This window comes from Saimiri boliviensis, chromosome 12, assembly GCF_048565385.1.
Source record: "Saimiri boliviensis isolate mSaiBol1 chromosome 12, mSaiBol1.pri, whole genome shotgun sequence".
NCBI classification, from domain to species: domain Eukaryota; kingdom Metazoa; phylum Chordata; class Mammalia; order Primates; family Cebidae; genus Saimiri; species Saimiri boliviensis.
Window position 1 is genome coordinate 97,583,415 of NC_133460.1, and position 18,893 is coordinate 97,602,307.

Here is an 18,893-nt window from a genome sequence, read left to right on the forward strand (position 1 = left end):
GTGGGTCTCTTCAGCAGGCACCTGCGTGAGTTGACTGGGACCTGGTCCATATTCTCCCTCTGCCATTTACTAGCTGTGTGACCTTGGGCATGCTCTTTACCGTCTCTGAGTCAGTTTCCTCCTCTGTGAAATGGGCATGATACTACCCACCTCATAATAGGTATGAGGATTAATGGAATAGGAGGCACACTCCTGTCTAGGGTCCCAGACAGAGTAGGCTGTCAGTAAACTGTAGCAGCTATCGTGATAGGGTTTGAAATTCAAATTCACACATATTTCTTGAGCACCCAAGGTGTGTGCTGCTGGATCTTTCCAGGGGTCCAGGATTGGTAGTATAGTTGCTTTTCTCAAAAGACTGTCATCTGGCAGAGGAAAAGGTGTTAAGGTATGAGTGAGGACAGATCAGCCAGGCGTGGTGCTGCTTGCCTAAGATCTCAACACTTTGGAGGCTGAGGTAGGAGGATTGCCTGAGCCCAGGAGTTCGAGACCAGCCTGAGCCATGTAGCAAGATTCTGTCTCCACAAAAGACGAAAAAATGAGCTGGGTGTGGTGGCGTGCACCTGTAGTCCTAGCTATTTGGGAGGCTAAGAGAGAAGGATTGCTTGAGCCCAGGAGTTTAAGTCCAGTCTGGGCAACATAGCAAGACCCCATCTCTTTAACAACAACCAAAAAAAGATCAGCTCCCCAAGCAGTTGAAGTATTAATATTAAGTGCACCATGTATAATTGTATTTTTGTAGGACAGAAATACCAGCAATTTCACATAACTAATAGATTCAGTAAGGTAAGTTGAGAGAGAAAATGCTAGCTAGTTGGTTCTTGAGAGGCTCAGAGGAAGGGGAGGCCATGCCCATTAGGTGGGTAGGGGTGGGAATACACAGCAGGAAGGCTGCCCAGAGGAGGTTATATTTCAGATGCTCCTAGAAGGGACCCTGAGCTGGATGGCAGGAAAATGGAAGAGTTCTGATTCGTGCTGGGAACTGTAATCCCTCTCGCTTGGAGCATCTATAGAAATGTGGGTTAGAGTAGAAAGGAAGGCTGGGGGCTGTGTGTGCCTTGGTGACGTGTCCCCCTCACTCCCGAGCCTTACTCTGTTCCCCTTTCTTCCTGGCAGCAGAGCCCCCTCCCTTGCTGCACTCAGGGACATGACTGTCAGCACTTCTACCCCCCCTCAGACTTCACTGTCAGCACTCAAGTCTTCAGGGACATGAAAAGGAGCCACTCCTTACAAAAAGTTGGGGAGCCCTGGTGTATTGAGGTAGGTCTCGGAGCAGAAATGACGGTATGAGATGAGCTAGCTTTGAAATGAAGCCACCCATCCAAAGTTGACCTCTCTCTAGGGCAGGGCCCTTCCACTGCGATCCCTGAATTCTTGTCGGGTCACTGTCATTTCGGGTGCCATGATGTCTGGGTGTGCTGACCACTGATAGGGATATCATAGCCATAAAAATACCTGTTTACAAGGAGAGGGTGGAGGGTGTTGCTCCCTTGACTCCAGGATGCCTGACTCCCAGTGAAGGCCCCGTGATCCAGTACCACACGTAACTTCCATGAAATTGAGGAGCACAACCTTATCCCATTAAACTTGGCCCCAGGAGGTGTCTCCTGGGATGCTACACAGATTGCAGGGGAGGAGAAGTTACCACCTCAAATTTGCCTTCGTTACTAGTCATTTAGAACTTGAAAATTTTCTTTTAAAATCCAAGGTGCTGGAAAATGCCTACTTGGCCTCGAAAATACCTACCGGAGGCAGCTGTGAATGGCTTTTCTGGCAGATGTTGCTCTTCAAGGACAGGAAGCATTGTTAATTTCCTTTAAATAATTCAATACAACGTCAATACCCGACACTGCTCAGTGCTTGGGAGTGACAGTTCTCTTCAAATTAGTAGTCCTAAAGAAAAAAGACCATCTAGAACATGCTTTTATCTTTAGAAAAGCAAATCAATGCAGATTAAAAATTTTCAAACTCTTAAATTTAAACAGCAAATGATTTAGTACTAATGCTAGCTTTAAGAAAAGTAAAAGTGAGTATTTATGAACCAATTAATAAAGCCTATGTCTTTAAAAACATTTATTGTATACCTACTGGGTGATGTGCTGTGTGTCAGGGCCTCAGGAACAGAAATCAGTGCCTCCAGCAGGCGGAGACCTGGAGTAATATATATGTACATAAGTCTTGCTGTTGGAGACAGAAAAAGTGGAATAAATCCTCTTTAAAAGTTGGTTCTGGTGTGGGAAGTGATAAATAGCCATGTAGGAGAACTAGAAACTGTAAAAAATATATAAAGAAAATATAAATACCTATATTCTTATTTCCTATTGGTAATATTTCTCCCTTTTTTTTTTTTTTTTTTTTTTTTTTTTTTGAGATGGAGTCTTGCTCTGTTGCCCAGGCTGGAGTGCAGTGGTGTGATCTTGGCTCACTGTGACCTCCACCTCCCGGGTTCAAGCAATTCTCCTGCCTCATCCTCCCAAGTAGCTGGGATTACAGGCGCCCGCCACCATACCAGGCTAATTTTTGTATTTTTAGTAGAGATGGGATTTCAACATGTTGGCCAGGCTGGTCTCGAACTTCTGTCCTCAAGTGATCCGCCTGCCTTGGCCTCCCAAAGTGCTTGGATTACAGGTATAAGCCACCATATCTGGCCACTAATCTCTTAATATTTGGATGTATTTTCAAATATCTAGTCATTCATGTGCACAAACCTTAAAAATGTTTCACAAAATTGGGATTATAACATGTTTTGCAATTTCTTTCTACTTTTAATTCTAGGAGCACTTTTGACACTATAATGTGTGCCTAATTCTCTTTAGTAACTTGTAACTTCAGGAACTAAAGTGGAAATCCTCTGGTCTAACTATTCCCTGTTAGCCAGATGTGCATAAAACTGAAGATGTTTCTGGAGCCTTTCGGACTTTTCGCTCTCTTGCATGCATTCCTCTGATCAATCATGCATGTTCTTGGGCCATGCCTGTGTCTCAATTACCTGGAGCTGCTGTCCGTGTGTGTAAGGAGCATGCCCTTTAACTGGCCTGGGTCTGACAGAGCAGGGAGGCCTCCTTTTCTCTGCATTAGCCATGGCCTGGTGCTTTTTTTAGTAGCCTCTCATTGGTTCAGCTTTTAATAAGCATAGCTGTTCATTCTGACTGTGATAAGATGATATGAACATAGCTATTCTTCCATCAGAGCCTGGCACATGGTAACTCATTAATCTTTGGTTGGCGGCAGGAGGTAGATAAAGGAACCAGGCACCCATTTTAAGTATGAGGAAAACGAAACAGAAAGACTGGGTTTCTTCCTTATAACTCATGATCCGCAGGAGCTGATTAGATCCCTGGCGCCAGTGACTGAGCATTTCTCAGCCTTGTCCTCGGAACCCAGAAACATCTCCCAGGGACGTGCCAAAATGCCACGTTTCCAGGATGCCATATAAATCTGTAAACCATGAATAGGTGAGATACAAAGATGCCACTTACAGGCTGTGCCAACTTGGGCATGTTACCTGACTCATCTGTGCTTTAATTTCTCTATCAGTGATAAAGGTTCACATATAGACTGTATTTAAAGGGGTAGCTTGACCAACACGGTGGCTCATGCCTGTAATCCCAGCACTTTGGGAGGCCAAGGCCTGCAGATCACGAGGTCAGGAGATCAAGACCATCCTGGCCAACATGGTTTCTCTGTAAAACCCCGTCTCTACTAAAAATACAACAACAACAAAAAAAAATTAGCTGGGCTTGGTGGCACATGCCTGTAATCCCAGCTACTCGGGAGGTTGAGGCAAGAGAATAGCTTGAACCAGGAAGTTGGAGGTTGCAGTGAGCCGAGATTGTGCCACTGCACTCCAGCCTGGTGACAGGGCCAGACTCTGTCTCAAAAAGAAAAATAGAATAAAGGGGTTGGTCAAAGAGCTGGTGGGCTCAGACTGGTGCAGGCAATTAGTAAGGTACTTGATCCCCTTCCACACATACTCATGGAAGCCTGTCTTCCCCTCCTAAACTGCATCTCTCTCTGTCCACTTCCACCCAGTGTGGAAGCTGTCTTTCCTCTCCTGAATTCTCTCACTCAGTGTGAGGAGAGTGTTCTTTGTTTTTCTTCCTCTGGCAACCCTTTTCACTCAGTGTGAGAGCTAGCTGTTTCTCCTTCTCCTGTTTGTCTATTTAAATAAATCACTTTCTGCAAACAAACAAACAAACAAAAAAGATACTTGAGGAATCACACCCTGATGGTGCATCCTTGCGATGGGCCAGTTGCTGCTGGAGTAGCTCAGTTATGTGTTCCGTGTAGGTTTCCATGGAAATTCACATGTAACATTCCTAGTACCTACTTAGAGAATTTTGATGGTGGCCAGGTGTGGTGGCTCACACCTGTAATCCCAGCACTTTGGGAGGCCAAGGTGGGCAGATCATGAGGTCAGGAGTTTGAGACCAGCCTGGCCAACATGGTGAAACCCCGTCTCTACTAAAAACGCAAAAATTAGCCAGGCATGGTGGTAGGTGCCTATAATCCCAGCTACTTGGGAGGCTGAGGAGAATTGCTTGAATCTGGGAGGCGGTGGTTGCAGTGAGCCAAGATAGTGCCATTGCACTACAGCCTGGGCAACAGAGCAAGACTCTGGAGGCCAGGAACGGTTGTGGGTGGTGTGGAAGAATTTTGGTGATGTCTGAAAATCCTGATCCCACAGCATGGGTGTGATAGAAATGGCTTTACGGAAGGTGGTGGGAACATCACATGACTAGTCATCAGAACTAAGTTCTAGTCCAATGCTCTACCAGTTTTTGGCAAGGTGCTTTTCTCCTCTGTAATGCAAATCCTGCACCTGCAAAAAGAAGGTCGTCATGGGATATTCCCCCAGCTGCTCCACTGCTACACTGCTACAGAGATCCCTTGACATTTAACACGGGCTTCCTGTGATCCAGGAACTACCGTAAGAACTACTGTAATTACCGCCTATATTAACTTTTCCGAACCTTGAAAGCAGCCCTAAGAGGGAGGTGCTGTGATTATTTCCATTTTGCAATTAAGGTAACTGAGCCAGAGAGAGAGAGAAAGCAACATGCCTAAGATCACACAGCTGAAGAGTGAGAGCTGTAAAACTGCTGGTAATCAAGGGCCATGGCTGTTGGCCATGGTTCAGAGCCATGATACACACCATCTTCCACTTGTTCAGGGAGAAGGTGTTTGATCCTTTTCTTCACTCAGCCTTCTTAGGAGTTGGGAGGAAATTTTGATTCAGGATACCTAAATTCTTACAAGTCTCAACAATTGTACCTTTGGTCCCATCCACATTTCAAATTCATTGTACCTTCTCTTTCTTTCTGTGCAGTTCAGCCAGATTCGAACCCTTTAGATTTCTTCCTTTAGGGAATTAAAGTTGGTAGACCAGCTGAGTAAATGTAACTCAGAAAGTCAATACCCACCTGGGCAGGGATGAGTCATTTCTTTCTAGTTAGCTATTCATGTACATTTTAAAGCTTGCCACACAAAGTCATTACATTGAGGCTATTAACATGTTTAATAGTGACAATAATAGGGTGTGACCCATGGCATATAACCACATTCAGATAAGAAGAAAGTGGTTTTTTTTTTTTCCCCCTGTAATTGCTCAGTCAATACCATTTTCACGGAAATACTTGCAAACAAACTTTTAAAAAGTTCTTTGTCTAAACCCTTCCCTGATTCCTGTTTCCTTCCTCTTCAGGGGTTCTGTAAACTTTTCCCGATCAGTGGCCAGGGATTAGCAAGTTGGTGCACTCTGTCATTCTGATTTTGTGGTTGACCTACCCTTTTGCTGGTGTTGAGCCTGTTTTTATTTCATTTTTGGGGGTGTGTGTGTGCATGCACGCGCATGTATGTATTTTCAGGAGGGGCACATTATAGCCGCTACTTGCTTATTAACCTCTCAATCTATAAATTTCAGGGAAGAAGAGACTTCCGCTAAATTTGCCAAGCTAGTCACATAAACAGGGAGTTAGCCATTTTGGTGAGAGGAAATGAAACTTTTCTTGGGTTTATTAGACCACATCCTATGTGGCTTATTATATGTCTGATCTCTAAAAAGCATGTCATCATGGCCAAAGTTTTATTTTTGCTTGTTAGTCATTTGAAACAAATATAGATATTGCTTCACTTCCTGGGTACTGTAGTTTTCAGTACGTGATATGTATGGAAAATCCGTTGCACAACCAAGTGCAGAGAAGGGAAGTATTTGCTAATTTATAATTCTCTACATTATAACTTTGGATCAGCAAGCACTCTGCTAAACGAAACATTTTCATTTGTCTCCCACCCCTGATTATATAAAGAAGCAGATGAGACAACCAAAAACCCCTTCAAGACAAAGTGAATATTTTGAAATACTTCCTCACAGTCTTTTAAAAAATGTGATTTAAAAAATCATAGGTGGGATCATACTGTACACGTACTTGTTTTCTGTTTATTTTACATCTCTCTATACCAGAAACACTTCCTATGTATGCCACAAAGACTCTTTATGAAACTACGAATGATTATCCATCCTCGAAATTGTAGGTATCCCTTAATGTACTTAGCTATTACCACAATGAACACAGACTGTTTCCAAAGTTCCACTATTGGCTGGGCGCAGTGGTTCACGCCTGAAATCCCATCACTTTGGGAGGTCAAGGCAGGTGGGTCACTTTGAGGCCAGGAGTTTGAGACTAGCCTGGCCGCCTTGGCAAAACCCCGTCTCTACTAAAAAATACAAAAATTAGCTGGGTGTGTGGTCCCAGCTACTCGGGAGGCTGAGGCAGGAGAATCGCTTGGACTGTGGGGGTGGCAATTGCATTGAGTCAAGTTTGTAGCACTGCATGCCAGCCTGGGCAACAGAGCAAGACTCCATCTCAAAAAAAAAAAAAAAAAAAAAAAAAAAAAACCACCCGAAAAACAATGTTCCACTATTATAGTGCAATTGCATCTAATGTGGCAGAGTGTGTAAGTTGCAAATAGTGATTCTGGAACATTCCATAATGCCCCAATGATGTAGGTGACCCGTCATCACTTTGCATGTATAGTCCCAGATCGTTCTGCTCAGGTGGGCCAGCAGACTCAACTCCTCATCATCCCCTCTCTATCCCAGAATGCTCATTGGGCAGAACAGCTCACTGGGCCTGCCAGATTATTTTAATTTTTTTCCTTCCCCGCATCCTCTATCTGCCAAGGTTTTTTCTATTGAAGTCCTCTAGGCTAAATGAGCTCGTAGATTTCCTCTGCTGGTCAACTACTGCGACAGTGTCAGTGGATACTGCAGTGTGTCCCTGGGAATTTGTAATGCCTCAGTGAGGTCACATTCCCAGTGCACAGGGCACACGATGTAGTCGCACCTGCCTTATCAAATGCAGAGCTTGCCGCCAGGAAGGCAGACGCAGAGAAGCAGGGATCGTTTCTGGCCCCATTTCCCTCATTGATCACCATTTCTTAGACTGCAAAGAGATGTCACTGTAAACGCTATCCTTTTCATTTTGTATACCAAGCAGGAAGCCCAGGCACTCTACGTGGAGGTCTCCAAGGAGCTCACCCGTGTGCAAGATAGGGGTGTCCCAGCATCCTGCATCCTAGCCTCAGTGAGCTTACTCGGCACCCACCAGGACTCAGCAGGCTGTGCCCGTGTCTCTCCATGTTAGTGGCTTCCTCCTTATCCCCTTTCATTGTCAGTCACATATTTTCTTTGTGGCCCATGTGACAAAAGTCATTCATAGAGAAGACTTGGGCCTTTGGTGTGTGACATGCCATCCCACAGTTGATCTTCCCCTTTTGTAATGCTGTGAGGTGACAGGTCAGTTTTTAATAGGGTATAAATAAGCCTTCAGACTTTGTATTCCATATAGTGTCTCCCAAATCAGAATATGCGGTTAGCACTTGGGGGAGCGCTTAGGTGCTGCAGAGGTGGTTTTGACACTATCTGCTTATCAGTCAGTGTCTCTGTAGACGTACCTGTTTCTTAGGTATCAGTCCCTTCGATGACGTCAGTGAGGTAGACGTTTGGAATTTGGAAACAGAGAGGAACCATATTTCAGCCCAGACTCTGGAACTTAATTTACTCATTTTTATGAAGGGCAGCGATGATTAGGCAAGCAAAGTAGCAGATCTGAGTTCTTACTCTTCCTTGTCAGGCCTGGCCTGTGGACCTTCTTGGAAAGGTATTTATTGCATCAGCTGCTGCTGATTTAGCCAGGAGCGCCATCATCTTTCAACTTTTGCTTCACACCCGCTCAGTGTTCTCTGTCACGTGTCTGAAAGGCCATTTGAAACTGGTTTGCATTAAGAAAAATGTTTTTTTTTTTTTTTTAAAGTTTGGTGGGAGCGCTGTAAGAGGCCAGATTTGCTTCTCCTGGTCAATGTCTGGCCTTGTCTACGGGAGCTGAAAATGAAAAAGGAGGTGGTCTTGGTGCCACCACACCCTTTTAGATTCTGGCCCTGTCACGTCGCACTCACAGCCAGCTTCAGAGGCCAGAGCAGCAGGGAGAAAAGCTCTTGGCTGGGAAGATTCAAATTAGAGGCCTGTTTCTGCTCAGAGTGGAAGTTTCTGTTTTGGAAAAGCCAGTTCTCTCCAGAGGGGAGGGTGGGGACGGCAAAGCAATGAAGACACCAGAGAAAGAAGCAATCAAGAGTCAAGGGAGGTCAGGAGGCATGCAGTGACTGCTGGAAACGGGCCCTCCTGCTCGGCTTCTGCTCCAGCCCCACCAGTCACTGGGTCAAACAAGCTTAGCCTGAGCTCCACGTCACCATCCCTGTCCTGGTAGTAGCCTCTTACTATTTAGAAAAACAGAATTGGGGGAGCTGACAGTAGCTTGACTTCGATCTACACACAGGGCGGTCGGGAGGGTCCTGCAGGCTCTGTTACTTACTGCCCAGCCCAGTTCCTGCCTGCTGGGTTTGTGGCAGCATTTGTGATAAGCCTCGTGGTTTGCCAGGGGCCAGGTGACAGGTGAGAAGTCCGCTCGTTCCTGAGAAATGAGTTACCCCACCACAGGAAAGTAGGAGCAACTTGTAACCAACCAGGGGGAGGTCCAGTGGGTGGGACTGTTACAACTCTTTCTTGGGACAAATTGCTTTCCTCTTGCCACTTGTAGAAGAATCTATGGTGAGGCTGGCACAGTGGCTCACTCCTGTAATCTCAGCACTTTTGGAGGCCAAGATGGGAGGATCACCTGTGGTCAGGAGTTCAATACCAGCCTGGCCAACATGGTGAAATCCTGTCTCTACTAAAAATACAGAAATTAGTGAGGCATGGTGGTAGGTGCCTGTAATTCCAGCTACTTGGGAGACTGAGGCAGGATAATCGCTTGAACCTGGGAGGTGGAGGTTGCAGTGAGCCAAGACTGTGCCATTGTACTCCAGCCTGGGCAACAGAGTGAGACTCTGTCTCAAAAAGAAAAAAAAAAAAAAAAAAAAAAAGAGAACCCATGAGAAATATGTAAATGGAGGTGAGAGAGAAAGGTGTACCCTATAGCGATTGCTTATGACATCTTTTACTGACTTCAGAAACACATGTCATGGCTGGGCGTGGTGGATCATGCCTGTAATCCCAGCACTTTGGGAGGCCCAGGCGGGCGGATTGCCTGAGGTCAGGAGTCTGAGACCAGCCTGGCTAACATGGTGAAATCCTGTCTTTGCTTAAAAACACAAAAATTAGCCGGGCGTGGTGGCACGCCTGCAATTCCAGCTACTCAGGACGCTGAGGCAGGATAATTGCTTGAACCTGGGAGGTGGAGGTTTCTGTGAGCCCAGACTCCAGCCTGGGTGACAGAATGAGACTCTGTCTCAAGAAAAGAAAAAAAGGAGAAACACATGTTGTACCTGAAGGGAAGGTAGATCCTTTGCCTGCCCTTCTTCTCTGTCTCCGGGGTAAGGGCAGCAGTGTCTGGCACAGGCTCCTGGCCTTGTGTTGTAGGGATATGTTGGGGATGTTTTGTTTCTTCTTGGACCTTTCCTGCTTGGGACAGCAAAATCTACAAGTTCCAGGTCTCTGTTGGGGCTTTCTACACTAGTGTCTTGTGTGGTCAGGTCACTTGCCGCTGTTTTTCAAATTTACACTCACAGCATGCAATTCTGTGCCCCTGATTTCAGGTATGAGGGCCAGGTTTCTTTTGAGATGTGGAATTTTTATAAAAAAGTTATATTTTAGGTGGAGCGCAGTGGCCCGGCACTTTGAGGGGCTGAGGCAGGTGAATCAAGAGGTCAGAACATTGAGACCATCCTGGCTAACACAGCGAAACCTCATCTCTACTAAAAAATGTAAAATATTAGCCGGACGTGGTGACGTCTGCCTGTAGTCCCAGCTACTCAGGCAGCAGAATCGTCTGAGCTCCGGAGGCAGAGGTTGCAGTGAGCCGAGATTGCACCACTGCACTCCAGCCTGGGTGACAGAGCGAGACTCCACCTCAAAAAAAAAAAAAAAAAAAAAAAAAAAAAAAAAAAAAAAAAAAAAAAATGGTGTTTTAAAAAAATATATATGGTCATTGACTTTTTCTTTTGGTCTAACAGTTCTATAAATTTTAATATAAATTCCTATTATTGCCGCCACTACCATAGTCAGGATACTACGGAACAGCTCCATCACCCTGTATGTATCCTGGTGTTACCTTTGTATAGTCACTGGAGATGCGGGCTTTCTTTTTATTATTTTCTCTGTTTGATAGCTAGTGCTGGCTTGATTCACTTCATTCATTCAAGGGCTAATTTCTCTCTGTTGATGATCAGGGGCTTCTGCCCTGCTGTTTCTCCAGCCCGTCTCTAGCGGAAGAGATAAACTGTAGTGCCATGGTCGTCAGCTTATTAGTTACTGGCAAGTCTTCGTTGGATTCTCCATTCTTCAGTGTGGGCTCTTCTTGCCTGTACACCTAGCATGCTTCGGGCCACTTTGTGCATTTAGGAAAATTCATGGTAATTCAACAGTGGCCAGAGAAAGAAATAGCGAGGGAAATAGCTTATTGCTAACCATATAAGCCTCAGAGTGAAAATGGTTTTGGAGGTGTTCTGCTTTGAACTATTTATATTAGTCTTTCTCAGATGTCGGGACAGATTTTCAAGATTTGGGCCTCACGTTTAAAATGAAGATGGTAGATCTGTAGATTTTCTTGACCCAACTTGGTCCTCCCAGGCTGTCCTCACCTGCCCTACTACTTAGATGAATCCAGGAATGGCAGGAGGAGAGCACCTGAGCCATCTGCACCAATCCTCGGTGCCTCCCCACCCAGGTTCAGGAATGAGCTGCTACACGCACGGGAAGACCAGAGTTGCCTTCTTCCTGGCTGTTGTTCAGAGCTTTTGCTTTCTTAGGGAAAAGTGCAGTGCAGGGCTGTGTGTGTGGTGGGGATCTTCTGTGTGTGCGTGTCCTCCTCCTGGGAAATGAGAGGTGACCTCCAAGGTCCCAGCTCAGAGTGTCACACTCGAGTGAACAGTAGATGATGCTTCTGCTGTGCGTTTTGCTGGGGAAGGTAACAGCCATCGCACACATGTAAATTCTTGTGTAATCCAATTCCTGTCTTTGTAATTACTTGGAGACTTGCCATCGCAGCCAATTGAGAAGTGGGAGCAGTGACCCAGGGCAGAAAGCAGAAATTGGAGGGGAGGGGAGGGGTGGAGAGGTGGCATCCAGAACACAGCTGTAGCTCTCCTGGCTTTACAGCATCTGAAATCACTTCAGGACCAGGAAAAAGCAAAAACATTATAACTGCCCTCTATGCACATACTCCCGCTTTCCTGTCCCACGTCCGGTTCCCTCTACCTCTCTCCTGGCAGGCTGGAGGAATTCTCAGCGCCTGTGGTTAAGAGTCAGGTCATCCATGACTTAGCTGAGAGGAAGGACTTTTACTGATAAGCAATTCTCATTGTCTGGCAACAGGTTTCTGTAGAGGAATGTCTTCCAGGTGGGAGAAGAATGGTTTTCGTTTTTAAAAACCACACACTGAACAAAGCGTCCTGAGCTTGGGAACCTAGCAGAAGAACAAAGCAGCCAGGAAACAAGTTGCTTTTCAGCATCCTCATTGACATGATAGGGTACTTTAGAAAGCGGGTGGTGGCATTATTTCCACAAGTACAGCAAGTATCACTGTGGGGTCTTAATTCTCTCGAATCTGCCTCTAGAAGACAGACTGATCAGCTCTGCTCTGAACGCATTTGCCATTTGTCTGATTGACGTCGGAAACATGATGTCACTTCTGCAAACACCCACATGAGAAGGTGTATTTTTTTTTCTTATTTAGGTGACAGATTGCATGTTAGGGCACTAAAAGATGAAAGCACTAAATATTTGCTTTAGAAAAACACAGTGGAAGATTCTCTTATCCTCCCGCTGAAAACTGATGGGCTTAGAATTCCATTAACAAAAATGACTGTCTGCAGTTAAACTTATTGCTACCCTCTGGGCATGATTAACAAGTCGGGTGAAAGTGAAGGGTGGGCAGTGGATTCTTCTTTCATGTTATGTAGAATAGGGCACTTTAGTTGAAATTGAGGTTCAAGTTAGCCAAAAGAAATTCCATCCTTCCTCAATGTGTATCTTATCCTTCTCAGTCTTTAATAGGATATTCTACTCAATGGATTGGTTTTCTCCCTATAAAAAGTAGCAATTGGGCTGGGTGTGGTAGCTCACGCCTGTAACCCCAGCACTTTGGGGAGGCAGGCAGGTCACAAGGTCAAGAGATCAAAACGATCCTAGCCAACATAGTGAAAACCCGTGTCTACTAAAAATAAAAAAATTAGCTGGGTGTGGTGGCAGGCACCTGTAGTCCCAGCTTCTCGGGAGGCTGAGGCAGGAGAATTGCTTGAACCCAGGAGGTGAAGGCAGTGAGCCAAGACTGAGCCATTGCACTCCAGCCTGGTGACAGAATGAGACTCACTCTCTCTCTCTCTCTTCAAAAAAAAAAAAGCAGTTTCTTATTCTCCCTTTCAGATTTAATGATAAAGTCATAATTTCTGCAAGCCTTTTAAGGAGGATATATCTTATTTCTGGGCATAATGGTTCATGCCTATATTATCAGTGCTTTGGGAGGCTCAGGATCACTTGAGGCCAGGAGTTTCAAACCAGCTGGGGCAACATAGCAAGACCCCATCTCTACAAAAAATTAGAAAACTAGCTAGGCATGGTGGTGTATTGCCTGTAGTCCAGCTACTTGGGAGGCCAAGGCAAGATAATTGCTTGAGCCTAGGAGTTCCGAGGCTGCAGTGAGTTCTGACTGAGCCACTGCACTCCAGCTTGGGTGATAGAACGAAACCTTGCCTCTTGAAAGAAAAAAAAGAAAGCCGGGCGCGGCGGCTCACGCCTTGGTGGCCTTGCGAGGCTGAGGCAGGTGGATTGCCTGAGCTCAGGAGTTCGAGACCAGCCTGGACAACAAGGTAAAACCCCGTCTCTACTAAAATACAAAAAAATTAGCTGGGCGTGGTGGCATGCACCTGTAGTCCCAGGTGCTCGGGAGACTGAGGCAGAAGAATTGCTTGAACCCGAGAGGGAGAGGTTGCAGTGAGCCGAGATTGCACCACTGCACACCAGCCTGGGTGACTGAGCAAGACTCCCTCTTAAAAAAAAAAAAAGGAGAGAGAAAGAGAATGCGGTTTTGGTACTTGGTGTCTGTGACATCTGTTTAATGGGATGGTTAGGAGTGTGCACTCCATAGCCTGAGCTCAAACCTTGGCTTTGCCTCTCACTGGCTGAGTGACCATGTGCATCTCACTGCTTAGGCCTAAACTTTTGCAGATATAAAACCAGGAGATTATTATGCCTGTCTTCACTTATCAGGAGATTTGAATAAATTACAGTCTATAAGGCAAGTGACACATATATGGAAGCTTTTTTTTTTTTTTTTTTTGGGAGACAGAGTCTTGCTCTGTTGCCCAGGCTGGAGTGCATTATCACTACCTCGGCTCACTGCAACTCTGCCTCTTGAATTCAAGTGATTCTCCTGCCTCAACCTCCTGAGTAGCAGGGATTACAGGTGCCTGCCACCATGCCTGGCTAATTTTTTGTAGTTTTAGTAGAGACGGAGTTTCACCATATTGGCCAGGCTGGTCTTGAACTCCTGACTTCAGGTGATCCGCCCACCTCGGCCTCCCAAAGTGCTGGGATTACAGACGTGAGGCACTCTACCCAGTCACATCTGTATTTTTAAATTCACTTCTTTGATATGGGAGGAAAGAAACTTGAACCCTCTTCTTAGTGGGAATGGGGTAGGCTTTAATAGTAATACTACGTACCATGTATTAAAAATCCACTATCCTTCTGGCACTGAATTAAGCTTTTTATAAGTGTTTTTGTTTTACCAACACAGCTACCACAGGAGAGAAAAGGCAATATTACTAAAAGTTGATGTATAAATAAGCTAGTCACTAACATACTGAGCACTTACTGTATACCAGCCTCTGCCTTAAGTGGTTTTCATATATTAGCTCATTTAATCCTCTCGATTTGTAGGAACCATTTTCTTTTTCCTTTTAAAGAGAGGAAAACTGGTGTAGAGTCCCCCCACCCCCCAGCTTTTTTTAAAAAAAATAATTTATCCTTGGTTCCACTGAGAGTAATTGTTAGGATTGGGATTTGAAGGCTGGGTCTTCAAATGTTGTCCAAACCAGGGTGCCCACCTCCCCATCAATGACCGTCTTCGGGTTCTGTAACATGGAAGTGGGCCCAGCTGTATGAGAAGCTGAGAGCAGACAGATGCTGTCCAGATACGCTGGCTTATGATCCTTGCGGAGAAAAATCTTTATTACCGGAAGTTGTGGCTTCTGAGTCTCTCTCTGCGATTGGCAACACAGATTTTTGTTTTGTTTTGTTTTTTTGTGTGTGGTTTTGTTTTTTAAATAATTAGAAACAGTTCTACAATTGTTACCACCCACAGTAAAAAGTTGCTTGGATCCCGTGAAGTTTTTGAAAGAAAAAAAAAATGAGGCCTTTTGGTAGAATGATGAACAGGGGCCTTTAAGAGGAAAGTTGGCTTTGGAGGGTGAGTTTTGGATGGGTCGATGCTGGGACCCTCATGTTTTTCAAGTCCCCCATTTGCCTGCATTGAGAATCAGATGTTAATGGCGGTTGCCAGTGATAGGAGGGGTTGCAACGCATGAGATGGCTCTGGGAGGAAACCCACATTTTTTCGTACTTATTAATGGTATGTGTTTTGTGCGAGTGGGTGTGAGTACTGAGCGCATCAAGCGTGTATCTGCACAGTGTGTGGTCCTCGCCACTGGGTTCCACTTCCCATGATGGTGGGCTGTGCTGGGAGGAGAAGCAAGCCTTAGCACAGCTTGACAGTTTCCATTGTACGGACGGAGTCATTGAGGCAGGAGCAAGCCAGGCCTCTTTCCAGGTCAGGGGAGCTGGGTCAGCGTAGCTGGGGCTCTTGGTTTCTTAGGACTGTGCTCTGATTATCGAAGCTACACCCCTGCTTGTGTGGGAATAAATTGGTGCCCTTGCATATATGTTCTTCCCCCTCCTGAGAATTCAGAAGGGCCAGGGTCTGAGTTCAATGCCTTTGGTCCAGTCGGATGTGCTATTCCTTGGCGATCCTTCCCCCATAGTTTCAAGACTGTAAGTGGTCACATGGGCAAAGAGATGGTTTCCTAATCCTTGTGGGAGCTGGAAGGGTTTGCCTTTGTTAAAGGAAGAACATCACGCTGGAGGGGTGTCTGTCTATGTGTCCCATTTAAACCATACTGCTTTTGACTTCTCTGTGATGATTCCCAGGCAGCCTCCTCTTGCCATCCTGACTTGTTTAAATTTATGGGTTGTTGGCAAAGCAGTTTTTTGATGCTATTCTTCTCATAGCCAGAGGCCAGGATCCCTTGTGGAGCAGTGCCTGAATTTTATAGATGTCATCTGGACACCAGGGAGGGGCATTGAGAAGCACTGGGGGAAAAGTCTTAGAAGTGAGATTTTACCCCTAACGCTGTCTCCCAGCCTCTTATTTATCCTTTTCAGGGCAATGCAGTCCGTGATTTTTTTGGTGGTACCATAGTGTGGTATACCATACTCTACAATTCTAGGACAAAGGACACAATGTCCTCAGGTCTTGCAGATGGCCTAAAATACATATGGTAAGCCACTTACTTAATTTGATATCAAATATCTCAGCATTACTGAGCTCTGCACTGGGATGTTTACAAAGCCTGAAGATCCGTCCACACTGCTGTAACATCAGATGGCACTCGAGGATCACCGGTTCTACTCTTCCGGCTGTCTGGAGGCTCGGTTCCCAGGCTAGGGTCTAAGACAGACGAGACAGTACCATCCCGTTAGCTTGGCACGTGAGGATTAAACAGTTCCTCGAAGTCGTGGAGCAAAGGAGTGCACAGTTAGCTCAGCCCCCACTTATTCCAACATCGGATTGCTGGCTGATAACCTCCCTCCCTGCAGTTGGCAGGAAGCAGAAAAGAAGGGGAAGATTGAGAAAATAACTGTTGAAAAGGCCATTAATTTGACTTTGTGAGACACACACGTGGGTCTCTCTTTACTGCCTCTGGACACACATTATGGGAAAGGCTGCACAGTGGGTCTCGTTAACTTCCAGAGTGATATGACAGGGACTCCAGCTTTTGGGACAGCTGGAGTCCATTTAGTAAAATGTTATTGACAACTCCTGTGCCAGGCAGGGTTCTGGTATTGGGGACAAGGATGTGAGTGAGAGGACCGAGTTGCCGCCTTTAGGAAATGTACTTTCTAGCCAGGAGGAACGGCTTGAGTCAGAGTCTGCTCCCATTGGGCCTCCTAGGGAGTCCCAGTCTGCTCCACGGCCTGCTCCTCTCTGGGAAGAAATCTCCCTGAGAGCGTTTGGGATTTGGAACTCCCTGCATGGTTGGATCCCCTCCCTCTTCATGCGAATCGTCTTGGTAACGAGGCTGCCTAGGAAAGCCATCATGCAGGGACATCTGGTGGGCAGGTCCACCTTCGAAGTATTGAGAGTTACCACGGCTGGTGTTCTGACTGCAGTCTAGATGCTCCCAGGCCCATTTCTCTCCTTTCACTCCTCATTTCTGCCTGGTGGCCAGGGAGCTGCCCCACAACTCACCCGTCTAGTGGGGTTTCCCACCACACTTTCAATTCTTGCTCATTCAACATCAAGTCTTTGCTCTGCCTCCCTTCCGGTCATGAAGATCCTGTCTGCCAAAAGCATCCTGTCCGGGTTCCAGGCAGATGAGAGTCTCTGAGCATCCCAGAGTCTTGCAGTTTAGAAAGAGGAGAGAGCAAAATAATCTGAGAAGCTCCGTTAGCTGGAGCTATTTAGAATAGAGCAAACAGCCCTTGGGGCTCTGGCAGTCAATGTTTGTAATTAGTATCCTGTTTTATTAGGAAGAGTTTGTCGTCTCCAGTATTAAAACAAAACAAAAAAATAGATTCTCTAGAGAGTTTAATTGGGACTGTCCTGTGGGTAAGGAGATAGTAAGAAGATAGCAGTAAATGGAATGTTACCTAACAGGTAAGGCACAGATGGGCTCTGAGGTATTTCCTTGAACCTGGGCTTCTGATACAAGAAAAGTAAAATAACTCAGGTCGAGGGAATGGACCTGAATGCCCTGAGAATATTAATGCAAACAGACCCCAACCAGAGTAATGTGTTTACTGTGGCTGGGGTGGGTGGGTTTGTAGAATCTGTTATAGAATCTTGGAACTCTGAGAGCAGATTGATAACTGTAACCTGACCACTCTTCAAATCCCTCTTGAAGGGTGAGAAAGCAGAGGCTCAAAGAAAGAAGATCGTGCAATCGTGTGTAGCCAGATAGTGGGAGAATCAAGACTAGAATCCAGACCTCTTGGTTTTCCTCTTTCCCCTCTGCTACCTCTGATTCACGGCAGAGTTTAATTTTGTCAACCATTCCTGTTAAGTGCCATTAATTTCAAAATCTTTCTGGATTAGTGTGTGAAATTCAGTGTGTTCAGTATGAATTCACTTATTTTCCACTTGAAATCCTGATTTTTCTCGGATGCCCCAGGCGTTGATGTGATCATCAAGAGGCTAGTGATGGTGATGAGGATGGATTAATATAATCATCTCTGCTAAAGGCTAACTAGGAAGCAGTGAGCTGGAATTGATACATAAAAAATATTGGACACTTTTTAAACAGTGACTGTGCTTTAGTGATACATAGACAATCAGTTCTTACCATTTATGTGTGTATTTTGAATGATGAATGAATAGTCTTTCCCAGAGAACGGATATTTGGGAATGTTTTTATAAAGTGTTGCTTTCTGGGCTTTTGTTAAAGATTCAAACACAGAAGTGTATGGAAGTGATCCTTTGAAAACAAGTTTGGCACCAACGCTATGTGAGAAAACTTGAAAAGTCACCAGTTCTTGAACTCAGAGACCCTGACTGAGCTGACCATGATCAGAATGGACGCAAGAATTCACTGGTTTGATCATTTCTGCTAAGAGCTCTCTTCTGCCTTTAGCACTGCCGTGTCCTGTAACCAGGAAACAAGCTGGTGGTGCCCTGGGTTGGGTTCAGCAAGTTTGTTTTGACTTGCAGCCCACGATGGGAGTGAAGCTCTCATTATGTAACGTTAAACTGGGCCTGGAATGTCGGCAGAGCTTGGCCTGCCAAAGCTTGAAGGGTTGGTTGGGAATGGACTATGTATATTTAGTATGACTAATCCAGCCCGGCTGGATACTGGGTGGGTGGTGGGTGGCTCTTTGAGGAGGGAGGTATGACTTGGGCTATTTCAAATCTTAGCGCTTAGTATGAACTCTGTAGTTCCTCCCCCCATCCCCTCCCCTCCCACAAAAGAAGTTGAGCCTTACTGACCAACCAGGACAGTCAGGGGCTGTTGACAGATACCCAAGCCTTCATGTACAAATTTGTGGTCAAGACATCAAGGTACATCACTTGCAATTAGGGAAATAACGCTTTTGAGTCCTGTGGAATAATGGTGTTTCTTAAAGCAGC

At 45.6% G+C, this 18,893-nt stretch overlaps 1 protein-coding gene across 33 annotated transcripts in view; it reads left to right on the forward strand.

The window, feature by feature from the left end:
• The window catches only part of TCF7L2 (transcription factor 7 like 2), a 216,145-nt gene that overhangs the window by 137,920 nt on the left and 59,332 nt on the right, over positions 1–18,893 (forward strand). For 11 of the 33 annotated variants that reach the window (XM_074382888.1, XM_039465066.2, XM_039465065.2 and 8 more), the window contains one exon: positions 1,114–1,257. The exons of 19 other annotated variants lie outside the window; for them this stretch is intronic. In XM_074382888.1, coding sequence (XP_074238989.1) covers positions 1,114–1,257 — 144 coding nt within the window. The remainder of the gene's footprint in view (positions 1–1,113; positions 1,258–18,893) is intronic. 3 more of the 33 variants (XM_074382889.1, XM_039465081.2, XM_074382896.1) reach the window with 1 other exon arrangement.